Here is a 14,809-nt window from a genome sequence, read left to right on the forward strand (position 1 = left end):
TAATGAACTAATATAGTTCACAAATATCTTATCAGAGGGAAATTGCAAAGAAAAAAAAAAGGAGGCATATGGAAAAAGCAAGTTTTCCGATGGAAACGAGAACAACATTTTAAAAGTCCTCTCCTAGCTTGAAAAAGACTCACCTGTTGGTAGAATATACACTGGTGTAAGAAATTAAGAGAATTTTCAGATTTGGTCAATTATCTCCAGAACTACTGGTCCGATTTTAATGAAATTTGGTATGTGCATACATTGAAACAATACAAAACAATTAACCCTCCGAAATTTAAAATACATGCGCATGATCATAAATAACACTCGTTAGAGTCGGATGGCATGAAACAGCGGTTGCAAAATTGAACGAAAAAAATGGGTTAGTAGAACGTATAGTCCCCTCTAACAAACATATAGGCCTCGCAGTGTGACATCTTACTTGAAATAAAGCAGTTCATGGGACCCTTAAGCAATTTATTTCCACTCGTTCACCAACGCCCTTCTCAGGCTATGAATGGTCCCCGGAAGGGTGTTGCGAGTTGCTATTGCCCTCCTGAGAGCGTTCCAGACATGTTCTGTAGGATTGGAGTCTAGAGATCTGCTTGGCCAATCCATCGAATGAATATAGTTGAAATAAATGCTTAAGGATCCCGTAAATTGCTTTATTTCAAGTATGGAGTCACACTGCGAAGCCTATATGCATGTTAGAGGGGACCGAACCCCCTTCTACCCCCCCCCCCCCTTTAAAAATTTTGCAATTGCTGTTTCATACTATCCGACTCTAACGATTGTTATTTATAATCATGCTTGTGCATTTTAAATTTTAGATGGTTATTTGTTTTGTATAGTTTCAATGTATGTGCATACCAAATTTCATTAAAATCGGTCCAGTAGTTCTGAAAATAATTGACCAAATCTGAAAATTCTCTTAATTTCTTACACCAGTGTACAATATTCATTCTAAAAGCTAATCTGAATTCGGTCACATAAGAATTCAATTGAAATATTTTCGTGGTTCTACATATTTACGAAGTCGATTAACAGTTAAAGATCCTGCCAACCTATCAAGCAGCATATAAAGAACTCGGTCTTATAGATGGCGACATATCTGTGAAAATAACCTTAGTTTATACATGTAACTTTCTGACTCCACTCTTAAACTCAGATAATTGTTTACAACTATTTTAACTTTTATGTCAACTTTTAAACCCTATGGCTTTATGGCAAACATTATATATATATATATATATATATATATATATATATATATATATATATATATATATATATATATATATATATATATATATATATATATATATATATATATATATCTTTGACGACATATTGCAAGGAGAGCGTCAGCAGAAGTACTTTGATTTACGTTCAATGTCAAGCGATATAAAAATTAAAGGCATAATTTGTGAATGAAGCGGACACTCAACAGGGGACTTTTGTTTGCCACCACCGCGGAGAATCAACGAAAAAATTCTATTGAAACATGATTGGTACATGAAAACCAGGAACGTACATTAATGTTGATCGGCACACCTGGTGGAACTAAAAAAATAATAATAAATTCAAAACTATTAAAAATCAACCAACATGCTTTTTTTTTTTTTACGGAACTTCAAGGAATTTAATTAGAGATACAAAAATTGACCATTTCACATTAAAACTATTGAAACTACTTTGAATATCTCCTACAGAAAAACTCCGTATTTTTTTTAATGAATTTTTTTAAAGAAATAACGGGCAATTGGGAGAATTTCTTTAATGGGGTTGTTGAAAGGTAATTTTAGTTGAATGTGCAGAGAAATTAGTGGATGTTATTTTAAATATTTTCAATGCTTCTTATAACTCAGGGACAGAGCCAGAGGACTGGAAACTGGCTAACATAACGCCGCTCTCTTCAAGAAAGTGTCTAAAGGTAATGCAGAAAATTATAGACCTGTAAGTTTGACTTCAGTGGTTTGTAAGATTTTCGAAACTTTGATCAAAATTAATATTATGAATTTCTAAGAGACTAATAGTCTGTTGACTAGTTTGCATTATGGGTTCAGGAAAGGTAAATCGTGTGCTATTAATTTATTGTATTTCTACGATAAGGTTACCTTGACTTTAGATAACAAAAAGTGTGTGTATGTTGTTTATATTGATTTTCAAAAAGCTTTTGATAAGGTACCGCATGTTGCTCTTCTCAGCAAATTAGCTGATATAGGAATAGGAGGAAAAACTTTACTTTGCGTTAGAAATTGGCTGACTAGAAAGAAACAAACAGTAGTTGGGAGGGGAAATCATTCTAAATGGAGTGATGTTTTATGCGGGGTTCCTCAAGGTTCAGTTTTAGGGCCTCTCTTGTTTATTATTTTTATGAATGACATCAATGTGAATATTTCTGGAAGCATGAATTGTTTTGCTGATGATGTAAAAGTTATGGGGATTGCAGAAAATAAAGAACAGGTAAAACAGCTTCAAGAAGATTTAGATTATATTTCCAAGTATGCGGATAGGTGGGATATGGCAGTTAATGTAGGGAAATGTCAAGTGCTGCACTTAGGTCATGGAAATAAGCGTACGAGTTATCGTTTACAGGGTTCAATCATTAGTCAGGCAGAAAATGTTCTTGATCTGGGTATCTTTATAAATCAGGACTTCAAGTTTAGTCAACAGTACAGCATTGCAAATAACAAAGCCTACAGAATGCTTGGATTTATCAATAGATCTATTTCAAACAAGTCTAAGAAGGTTCTTCTGCCTTTATATAGGAGTTTAGTAAGACCCCATTTGGAGTATGCTGTGCAGTTTTGGTCTTCTTATCTGAGGAAAGATATTTGTGTATTAGAAAGCGTTCAAAGAAGGACAACTAGACTATTTAAGGGGAGTTTCAGATTTAAATTATGATACCAGTCTTTATAGGCTTAATATGTATAGCCTGGAGCAAAGGAGGATCAGAGGAGACATGATTCAGTTGTTTAAATTTATCAAAATGAATGATGTTAATGGATTAAATTTTTGCACCGAAAGCAGGACGAGGGGTCATTGTTTTAAGCTATTCAAATTTCAGGTTAACCTGGAAATAAGGAAAAACTACTACTTTAGTAGGGTTGTGGGCACCTGAAACAGCTTACCGGAAGAGGTGGTACTGAGCAAGGGGGTGGATATAGCTTTAAGAGGGCCATTGATCTTCATTGAGGACTAATTGACTAGGAGCAACCTAGCTGGGCCAAGAGCCTGTTGCTGGTCGTCACATTTGTATTTGTGTTCGTATTAAATGACTGTAAGCATTTCATCATTTGAATGGGTGTCGGGAAAAACGTTGTACATTTTTTTTTTCAGTACAAAACTGATGAATCTAGTCCAGAGAATGAATCACATGTGTTTTTAGTTCGTTCACACTGTCCGAGAATGGTGAATAGTTGTTTGTTTAGAATATACATCGTTTTTCCCTCCACCCATTCATTTTATCGTTTTGCAGGAAAAATAACTCTCAGTGGATGTTTTTAATTACAAATTCACTGAAGATAGAATTGGATTTGTTCCTGAGGGTTGCGAATTTCGTCCTTCACTTTGGACGAGAAATATGTATTAAAGCTTGGGTTGGGCAAGATTAAACCAATAATATTCAATATTTGCCAATTAATTATCATTAAGAAGTAAATGCGAATAATTTTTAATGATTCCTCTGGTTTCGGAAAATTTTGTAGAAATCTTGTTTAGTATAAGTTTTCTCCAACCCGTTATCAGGGTTTAAAATTTTGTGTCTGATAGCTGAAACTTAATTTGAAACAAGTTTATAAATGATAAAAACAATTGTCGAATTTTTTTCCCGTAAGCCCTTTTGTTTTGCTTTGAAAAAGTAGTTACTTGTAACCACAAGAAACGCGTTTGAAATTATTTGAAATTTTGAGCCAAATGAACGTGGCTTTTATCTGCAGGCAATTTACCGACAATCCGGTTATGATGACATCTAGAGAGACTGCAGTTTTGTCCTTGCTATGGACTCATCAGTCTGGAATAGTCAATAACCGATCTAGAGGCAGATCTAGAGGCAGATTGCATGTAGTTATGCCTAAGACCTAACTTAAGGGTGGAAACTGATTCCTTATTGTAGCTTTTATCGCTTATATTTCAAGCTCAAAGGGTATTGATATATATTTATTCCCAACAATTTTTCTTATGGAAGGTACGCGTTTTTTTAAATTAATGTTTTTAATGCTTTAAATTCTAACATATTTCTCGAGAATTCAAACCCTTAAAAATCTAACTTTGATAATTCTTTAATAGTCAGTAATTCATTTGGGGTTTTTCTCAATTACGTAGTTACGCAACAAATACAAGTCTTTCAAGTTTCTAAACTCGTTGGTGAACCTATTCATTTACGTTCATTCCACTTTTAAAAATATTTCTCAATTTTACATTTTAAACATAATGAAATATTTCACACGAATTTCAAGGAAGTTTTCCCAACGTCAAATTCCACTAAATAACTTCAATTGACTAGAATTTTCTCCTTGCGCAAGTCACGCGACCGCTTTCAATCGAACTTAATGAATAGTTCGTTGAAACATTGTCATTCATAGCCTTTTACCAGCCCTTTTATCCTGCTCTTACTTAAAAGGCAGTTTTTCAGCGATCGAATAAAGGCAAGCTCTTGTGACGCCATTTGCTTTGCCAGGTTCCATACCAATCAGCAAGTGATTGACAGTATCAGAAAATCACTGAAAAGGAAGGAGCCTCCATAAGTGTGAATGACACGTGCTTATTTGAAGGCAGAAAAAAAAATCGAGAACAATATGAATCATGATTCAGATAGATTCTTAACATCTTCAGTAATAACTTCCTTCTTCGGGATAAATCGAGAGGATAAAAATTAGTAATTGCAGACATTTTAAGGTCTTCATTTTCGATCTAACAATAAACTAAATTCGGGTGTTGCTCTGACATAGTCAAAATCTAGCTTTGTAACAGATGGATTTTGGAATTAACTCTGAACTGCCTAAAAATGACTAAAATACTAGTGACCAGTTTAAGGTGTAGGCACATCGGGCACTGCAGGGACTGATTACTGAATAGACCAACTAGGCCGTGGCCTAGGGCCCCATCTTTTGGGGGCCCCAACCCCAATATATCTTAAATTGTTTTAGCCTATGGCTAAAACTGTAAAGCTTGATGACAGAGGGTCCCCAAAAAAGCCTTTTTCGTAGGGCTCCCCGTTATCTTAATCGGGGCCTCGGCGCAGGCCCAGGGCACCAAAATTTGAGCTGCACGAAAAATCTGTATCTAAAGTTTTTTTTTTTTTTTAATGGAGTTATTTGATATCGTATTGTACTAACCTTTTATTGCAAATTCCAAATTCAAAATATTTTAGTGAAGTTGATAGAATGAGCAAATAATAATAATAATAATAACATGGATCCAGCAAATACTTTCATTTTCCCAACATTTAATTTTTAATTAGTTTATTAAAGTGTCGGAATTTTCAAACAAGGCATGGTCTTTATGACGTCACAAGTGATGCACTTTGGCGTGTAATCCACTGTCACGCTGAATGCTTTCGCTTGCTGTCTACCGCGTTTCCACGGTATAATAATTCAGAAGCGAATTAAATATTGCGATCTACGCTTGCTATCAACCTTATCGTTGCCAGTACATGTGAGTAAAGATGCGAATCAAATAATGCGCTCTGCGCTACTGGCATCAGTTCATCATTTGAGGTAGTGAGAAGCAAGCGGATGTAAGTGGACATTTTCAAGTTTTGAGTAAAACGCGTTTAAAGATAACATCCAAGGTAAGCTTTCATTGATTTTTTTTTTCTTTTCTAAATCATGCTGTATAGCAGCAACTACCAGGGCTGTTAGAACCATTTCTTGTCCCTAGACAGAGGAGAGGATCACCTACCATGTGTACTGGTTATCTCCAAACTTTTAATTTTGCCACTTACAACCCTTTACTTCTCACTGCTTCATTTGTGATGTCATGCGCAGAAACGTAAAAAATAAAAATGAGTCTGCGCACCGATTTTAATATTTTTTTTAAAAAACAGTAAATTTTGTCAAATTATTTAAAGATGGTCAAATTCTATGTTTTTAAGCATGCATGGAGTCTGATCTTTCTATCAAACAAAGGCCATTTTCAGGGCCAAATTTTTAACCTCAGAAGAGCGTACTAGAATTGCAGCATCACTTCTAATACAATGCCGAACCCTCAATCTAAATAAAAATGTATAATACTAAGCTGTCTACGCTTGACGAGAAATATCTGCAAAAGACAGATATCTGTACTCATATTCCAATCATTTTTGAAGTGCACAACGTGTTTTACGTTTATGTTGAATAAATATTTCCTAACCAATAAATATTGAAGTGTCATTTTTCTCTTTACATTATAAAGATTATCAGTTATTTATATGCGTAGTTTCATATAATATATCACGAAATCGCTGTAAAAATATTCTAATCGCATTCATTAATTTGTTGGCACTCTAACTTAGCCTAAACAAGCAACGCGAAATCTTAAAACAGAAAGCCGGAAAAGCTAAGTCCACGAGCAAGCGCAGTTGAAATGGCAAATTTGTGATAACCGGGATTTAACGTCTAGTGAAACGACCCCATTATTGATTGATTCTGCACTACTTTAACGAATTGCCTTCTTCTTGTAGCGTAAAATTCGATCACAAATATATTAGCCCTTACCATAAAATTATTCACGTTACACTGATGATCTCAACCGCTTTCATTTATTGATTAATGTTTCATTTATTTATTACTTATTCATTTCCCTTATTACAGATGTGCAAGGCGTTCCTTCCGTCCATGATGGAATGGAACAAAGGCCACATCGTCAGTATTGTTAGCATCGCTGGTGTCTTTGGTGGACCCAAGCTGACTGATTACTGCGCCAGTAAATTCGCTGCTCTTGGTTTTGCGGAATCTTTGGAATTGGAACTGAAAGAACAAGGATTGGACGGCATCAAAATTACCACAATATGTCCGTCCCTGATAACAACTGGGTTGTTTGAAGGTGCTGACGTCAAATCGTAAGTGAACTTTTGGGGAGTGAAAACTTCTAGATTAGGAAATATGGTGGCGCGAAAAAAAAAATAAATGTTTACATCAGGTTGAGAATCACTATCCCACAACTACGCTTAAAATCTGAATTACAAGTAGCAATTCTATAAATCCAAATTTGTAGTAGTTTTTTTCTCCTAATCCTTATCATAGGACAGCCTTTCTTAAATTTTTATTGTACTTCCCATAACTCCAGGTTTCCATGGAGATCAACCAAAGGTTCCGCGCTCTGTTTAACATCCGAAATAGGCATTTAAAATAACCGATTCAAAATATTATAGAGAAAACAAAAAGGATTTGCGGTCTATAAACTAAATTATTGCCAATATATGGCCTGAGACCTTAGTGTTCTCAAAAAACTTTTGAACCCTTAGGGATCAAAAAAACTTTTTTTTTTTCAGCTAGAGTTCAGGACCCCCCCCCCCCCCTTTTTTTTGCAATTATTAATAGTATTATGATGTAAAAGTTTTAGCTTCTTACTCAAATATTAAGACGGTGCTCAATGACCCCTTAATTTAACATTAGCCAGATCGTAGAAAATGCCACAAAGTGATAAATATTTAATTCCCCCAGCTGTTAGCTCTTTTTTTCTTCTTCTTTTTTTTTTTTTTGTAAATAATTATTTTGATTGCAATGAATATGCATATTTTTAATGTATATCATAACATGTAGCATTGTTTTTTCTGTTCGATGTATTTTTTTAACCCTCCTCCCTATACTATTGAAGTTTGGAGAGGGGGTGGAGCACCCTCTTTCAGTTGAAATAGGAAGCTAAAATTCTTCCAGTATATTGCTATCCACAGGTCTAAAAATACTGAGGGGTGTCCCCTTATCTGGGAGAACTTTGTTTTTTTACATGTATTTTTGAACCACCTTATGCGACCTGTTAGTACAAAAGTACGAAATTTTTATTGAGATGACATTTTGTTATTTAAAAAAAAAAGTATTACTTTTAGATCACAACAAGTATTATTTCGAATATTTTTCGTTTTTATTGCAAATAAGCCATTTATGAATGCTGCATTTGAACTATAGATGAATTGAAACTATTGATGTATATGGAAATTGATGCTATTGATGGATATAGAATGAATTTTAACTATTGATGTATATGAAGATGAATCAAGGGTGCCGTGAAAAAGCTGGGCATTAAAAAAGGTTATATTTATCAAGGAAATTGGAAGTCATAAGAGAAAAATCAAAAATTATGAATTATTCCATGCGTTGTCTGGAGAAGTTCCTGGTATTTCTAGAAATCTTGATATCGCCCGAAATAAATGCTTAAACAAAAGGTTGTTATTCATGTTAACAGATTCTATTATGCTCGTTTCCATGAAATACTATTCATTGAGTAAAAAACTCTAGTTGGCATCTCTTGGAAAATAACCATGTCGTTAATACTTCAGTCACTAAATCCTTGGGTCGCGCATTTAGAGTGATTGCAACAATGTCATGTAGAATGCTGTTTTGTTGATAAGTTCCGCGCAAATGCTTGGTGACAATAAGCGCAAGCATTGTGTTTAGATTTCAGTAATAGATAAAGTTCTAGATTAGGAATTCTGAATAGTAGCCATTGGCTACAGAGTTACAGAAAATGGTAGACACTTTTGATTTTGGCTAGCTCTTTAAAAAATATATATTCAGTGCAAAAAATAAATAAACCTAAGGGAGTTTACTTTGAGTTAAGTTGCCAAGGTGGTGTCGACTGATGCTCTGAAGATTGGAATCTTGTGGTCGTAGCATGATAAGCGATAGGATTTTTAACAAATAAAAAATAACACATGATCACCACTTTGGATGACAAAGACTTGATATTTTGGTAGCCATTTTCAATGAAATGGTCGCCCGTTGGCGACTGGAGACAGATAATCTAGAAGAGCTTTAGCAATAGAAGATATGATTTATAATGAAAGCGTATAAAACTAAAATTTACAAGCTTTCTGAAAAAAGAAATTTTAGAAAAAAGAAACTTTTCGAATTTTCAAAATTAATTTGAATTCTGAAATTTTGAATTCAAATTATTTTTTTCGCAATCACGAGTTGCGACAGGACCCTACTCATTGGTTACTACCTCACTCTCTTGTTTCTAGAAACGGTTCCTGTTCCTTCTCTTGGGCGGTAACGTGTGTAAAGTTGTGTATGTGTAGGCTTGTGTGTGTGTGCGTAAACCTGTGTGTATGCACGTTGGCGTGTGTGTACGTGTGCAAAGGCGCGTGCGTGTATGTGTGTGAGTGTGTATGAGCGTGCGTGTGTCTAGGACATGGACACCACCGACCAGGAGCAGCGGCTACAGGGGGACAGTGCTCAGGACCAGAGGAGTCGCGCCGGAGCTGCGCCTGCAGAGGACGGTGGAGTTGAATAAGGAACTGGACATCAAGGAAGGCCAAATGAAAACAATTAGCAATCGTGATTGCTCAAAAAATAGTTTTCCCTGTTTATATTCTTTGTGAAACCATAATCTGAAGTTTGATTATAAATACAAATCCTCATACAATGTATGAATGTTCTTAAACTTTCTTTCATGGTTGCCCAATAAAACGTTATGAAAATAATATTTCGGAGTCGGACCGGGTAAAGGAGTCGGAGTCGCTCATTTTTCCTCCAAGTCGTCAGCTCTTTCATGACTGCCGAGGAGTCTGATTCGTGAAGCCGGATTGATTTTTGAGTAAAGGAGCTGTGCGGAGTCAAAAGATTTAAATTTCAGAAGTTGGAATCGGTTATTTTCTCTCCAATTCCGCATCTCTGCTTCAGTATTTTTTTATTTTATTATTATTTTTTTTTCAATCCATAAATTGAAAACCGCGGAATGCTTATGAAAGGTTTAGTGTTTTTAAGGGGCGTTGGTGTCCTGTATACGCATAATGTTAAATTGCTAATTTTTATATACTTTTCCCTCAAAAACTTTTTAATGACAGAAACTTACAAGTTTCAGTGTTTTCAAGAGATTTCTGAGAGTTTACTAGAGGTAAATTTTAAGAAAATTGCTAGTGCATTTAAAAAAAAGAAAAAGAAAAATGCTTTGAAGTAGGTTCCTCCCCTGGAGTCGTTCCATATTAACTTGTATCAAATTTCACAACCGTAGGTGCCGGTGGCGGATCCAAGAAGGGGGCTAAGTGGACTATAGCCCCCCCCCCCCCCTGAGGTCCGAACTTACACTAAATAAAATCGAAATTTCAGAGACTTTTAATACTGCAATACAATTGCGAATTTCAATATGTATTATCTTTAAATATAACTGCTATATATAGTGGCATAATAGAAAAGGGGGGCTAGAAGATTGTAGCCCCTCCCATTCTCTCATTTAGTCGAAACTCAAAACAGATTAAAATATAATCGACAATGGAATGGAAATTCTGCAATCGTTTTTTTTTTTAATCTGAAAGTTATAACTTTTAAACTAAATCAGCCACATATATTTAACTTCATCCCCAGGGTAAGGGGGCTATAACCCCCCTCCCACCATGAGGTCAGAAATAACTCTAAGCAAAACCGAAATTTCAAAGATTTCAAATACTTCAATGCTTTTTCTAATTTAAATATGCATTATATTTAAATTAAAAAAATACAGTGTGGCGTAGTAATGGTGAGTTGAAGGGGGACGGGGGCTAAAAAAAACTGTAACTCCTTCTCCCATTCGATCAAAACGTACACCAGATTGCAATGCGATTTACAATAGCATGGGAAGGCTTGGAAGAAATAGCTTCGTCCTGATGCTATCAAGGTTTTTTAATCTGAAATTTTCAGTTTCAAATTCACACAGTTATATATTTTACTTCGTTCTCGGGCTAACGGGGCTATAGCCCCCCCCCCCCCGCCTTCCCAATGAGGTCAGAACTTGCACTGGATAAAACCGAATTTTCTGAAATTTAAAATACTGCAATACTTTTACAAAGAGAGACCATAAAACTGTTTTTATGCCTCAAATTTCGGAAAATGTTGTTGGGTGAGCTCCCGCTTCCCCCCAATGTCATCAAAGATTAATTAAAATTGCATTTTTAGTAAACTATTTTCGAATATTTCTCGAGATTGTATTTTATTTTTTACTTTGTATTTTTGATTGTATTTCTGCTGATTATTTTTTCGATAGGGAGCCATGCCATGTTTGCACACTTCTTTCTATTATGCAAATGTATTTCTATCTACCAATGTGATAATCTACTCAGCTTTATAAGAGGGTTTTGCCTAAGCATGGTTTTAGCTACTCCAGACTCATGAGCATAAAGCTAGAATCCAGCTGCAATCTCTGGATGCTGTAACTGACATTTTCGGTGTTTGCTTGCAATTCCGTCTTAGCTCTGGCCATGGGGCGGTAATGTACAGCTTTATATCCAACTGAGGTGCATATAGTGTTTTCAGAACTTTAATATGTTCGCGAAATTATTTATATTCTTCAGTATACTATATAAGTTTATTTCAAGTAAAAAACCGTATTTAAAGTCCTGCATTTTTCGGAAGAGGGACCCCTTGTAGAGAAAATTTCATACTGTTTAAACAAGGGTGTACGTCCCTCAAAGAGCGATGCCCCCCTCCGTTACCGAGATTGAGAATATACGCGAAAGCGACGAAAAAGACTCCCTACTCTAAAGCGGTGACTCCTCACTTGGACCGAGGTTAGCCCCCCCCCCCCCCCTTGTTCGAGTTCTAGATCCGCCACTGGTAGGTGCTAAGGCGCTCCTGATCATAGCGAAACGGCCGTTTTGCGCGTTTAATAAGTCGTTTTCAAATTCGTGATTTCCCCTTTCCAGTAATATTTTGTCCTCAGATCCATGCTTGTATTGAGTCAAGGCTAAAATTTTTGCTAAATTAGAAACCTTTATATCTGTTGTTCTAGTAAATTGATTAAATTGGAACGGACTTTATCTTGTGTGAAAAAAAAGTCCTTTCGAATGACATAGAATGTTTAGAAGTGCGGAATTCGTTCACTCTTATATCACGCAATTCATGTGAAATTTTAGCTTAAAAATTAATTTAAAATAAAGCCGAATTTATTTAAAAAAGAAAGAGCTCTGAGGAGCAAATCTCCGGGGTCTAAAGTAATTTTGTTCCTAATTTCAGGACTGTAGGTGCGATGGGGTCTCCAGTAGAAAGGATAGTCCTGACCTAATTTCCATTTCTTCGACGTTACCTGCAGGAGCGTGCACAGAGCTTCAGAAATGGGGGTACCACTATATCAGGCAACCTATATGCTTATATATTATTTCCAGCAGAGGGGAGAGGGTGCACGCTACTGCTTGTGAGCATCTCAGAGTAGGGGAGAGTGTTGTACCTTGGGACACTTTCCATAACGTGAATTATTTAAATCAAATTTAAGATTTAAAAGTCACATTAAAATACCCCAATATACTTTTCGATTTTTTTTTCTTCAATTCAAACAGTTTGAAAATAAAATATTGCCAGCCATTTAAAGTAAAAGTTCCAAGCTATCCCAAGGAACAACATTCTATTGTACCTCGGGACACGTCCCGTTACACCATGGGAACCCTGCTTGATTCAGGAAACAGCAATATACTTGATTCAATTTTGAACCCCCCCCCCCCATTGGTAATGAATTAAATTATGGATAATCAATAACGAATCATAAATAATGAATTATTATGTAACATTCAATGTGTTTTAAACACTACAGCAGTTTAGAAAATTTTTCTATTTTCCTAAACATATTTTAATCATTAACGACTATGCATATGTTGCACCTTAGGACGTGTCCTAAGGTACAATATGTTTGACTGTCCCAAGGTACAATCCCCACGTGGTTTAAGAAAAACCAAAATGGTGGTCAAACTAGATGCACTATCACTATTTTCTCATAACCAAAATATCTAAAATACTTCTCTTTTGTAATAAAATAAAATTTGGTTGATTAGTTTTACAAATACAAAGGCAGAAAATGAAATGCAAATGAAGAAAATATTGTCTTTGGAGTCAGAAATTTTTTTCTCTCACAAAATCATCAATTTAACTTTTTTTGTTGCTGATTGTTAATATGTCCCCATTTAGTTGTGAAAGTTACTACTGGAGATTACAAAAACAGGGCTGCTAAAAATAGATTCTTAGAAATTAGCAGTGTCCCAAAGTACTTCACTCACCCCTACTACTCTGTAAAAGTCGTTTCGTTGCCAGCGCAGTGTCAATGCAGGGAAATCCACTTAACCTTGCACTAGTTACGTAATTCGTGCGACATCGCTGGCGATATTTTCGAAACATCGACGTTTTTTTAAGCCATCGATGCTTTTACCACCGATGTTTAAGGTCGATATTTTTTTTATAACATCGATGTTTTGCCTTCAATGTTTTTTCTGTGTCGATGTTTTATAATTAAACCAAAAATATCCTTAAAAAATATGAACATGTTTACATAACGGTTTACAGTTATGATGAAAACTTTAGTATTAACTAGTTATTCTGACATTTATCACACCGGGAAGTTTTCTACTCCAAGTTGCCTTTCGGTTATATTGCATAAAAGTTGACAATTCTTTTTTTCAGCATACTGCTAAAAGGAATTAATAAAGCACACTGGTCAAAAGAATTAAAAGAAAATATTAAGTGTTACTAAAGGTCACTCCAAATAAGCTATAACATGCTATAATAAGCAAAGGACTATAATATGAACCTACATTGAAGACCTCTGCTGTACCTATTTTCAATATATAGAGATAGAGATAAAAGAGCCGGGCTAAGGAATAGATACGGGTACATTGATGATATAACAAGAACCATTGGAAACAAAGGATTTCATAGTTGACAACAGTTTACGACTGCACTGTAACCATGGTATTTGTTGCCATGTTTGATCTCAGTTACAAGTAAATTACTAATTTGGCAATACCACGTTGTTTGTGAATGCATTCCAATCACAATTTTCTTTTTTTAGTATGCACACTGCTCTAACTCCAGATTATGCTGCTCAACAAATTGTGAATGCGGTTTTAGAAGATGAAGAATTTCTGTTCCTTCCAAGATCATTCTATTTCATGTTTCTATTGAAAGGGTGAGTATATGAGTAAAAAACCAAGAATTAATGTCAGTGACAATGATAGAATCATTGCAAGAAGTCGCCCCAAACAAAGACCGTGATCGAAACATAGTTTGTCAGTTGCTTTTATTTAATGTGAATCACATAATTAGATACACACACCTTGGATGAGCTCTTTTGAGTAGAAAGTAGAGATGAGTTCGGGCTCATTTTTGAGAGCCCGAGTGATATTGTCTCGGACCAAAATCCGAGCCCGAAGGAAACTTTCTTGTATCAAAAACTAAGCTTTCTACAGTCTGACATGATCTCTCTATTAATAAAAAATGTTACGTCAAATGTTCTTCATTTTAGACGTTTCTAAATTTTTTTAAAATGCTCGACTTCAAATACATTACAGTATGACATATTGCAATAGTAATCCCAAAAACCGCTATAAATAAGCGTTAATTTATTTATTTATTTTGGGAGGGGGTGGGGGTAAATTTGACATTGATTGAACTGATTTAAATGTTCCTTTCATTTTCTCACAGTAGGAAAACGTTTATTTGCTTCGAATTTGTATGGAGATTGGCGATTGAATATCTGTGCTTGAGCCCAAGCCCGAAACCTATTTTCGGTTCTAGAGCCCGAGCTCGCTTCGGGCTCGGGCTGTCGGGCCCGGGCTGAGCCCGTCTCATCTCTAGTAGAAAGAGGAGAAATTTTTATGTTGGCACAGAGCCAAACAGCGTTTCGCAAGTCAAGCCGGCTCTCCCCACCCCTATCGTAGTTG

The 14,809-nt window shown here is 35.5% G+C and overlaps 1 protein-coding gene across 1 annotated transcript in view; it reads left to right on the forward strand.

Annotated features, from left to right (window-relative positions):
• LOC129233181 (short-chain dehydrogenase/reductase family 16C member 6-like) overlaps positions 1 to 14,055 on the forward strand; it is a gene marked incomplete at its 3' end in the record, with an annotated part of 42,734 nt that extends 28,679 nt beyond the window's left edge. The window contains 2 exon segments of the mRNA XM_054867246.1: positions 6,786 to 7,033; positions 13,939 to 14,055. Of these exon segments, the coding sequence (XP_054723221.1) occupies positions 6,786 to 7,033; positions 13,939 to 14,055 (365 nt within the window).
• Positions 14,056 to 14,809: the final 754 nt, after the last annotated feature.

Source organism: Uloborus diversus, unplaced genomic scaffold (genome assembly GCF_026930045.1).
Source record: "Uloborus diversus isolate 005 unplaced genomic scaffold, Udiv.v.3.1 scaffold_229, whole genome shotgun sequence".
In the NCBI taxonomy this organism is placed as follows: domain Eukaryota; kingdom Metazoa; phylum Arthropoda; class Arachnida; order Araneae; family Uloboridae; genus Uloborus; species Uloborus diversus.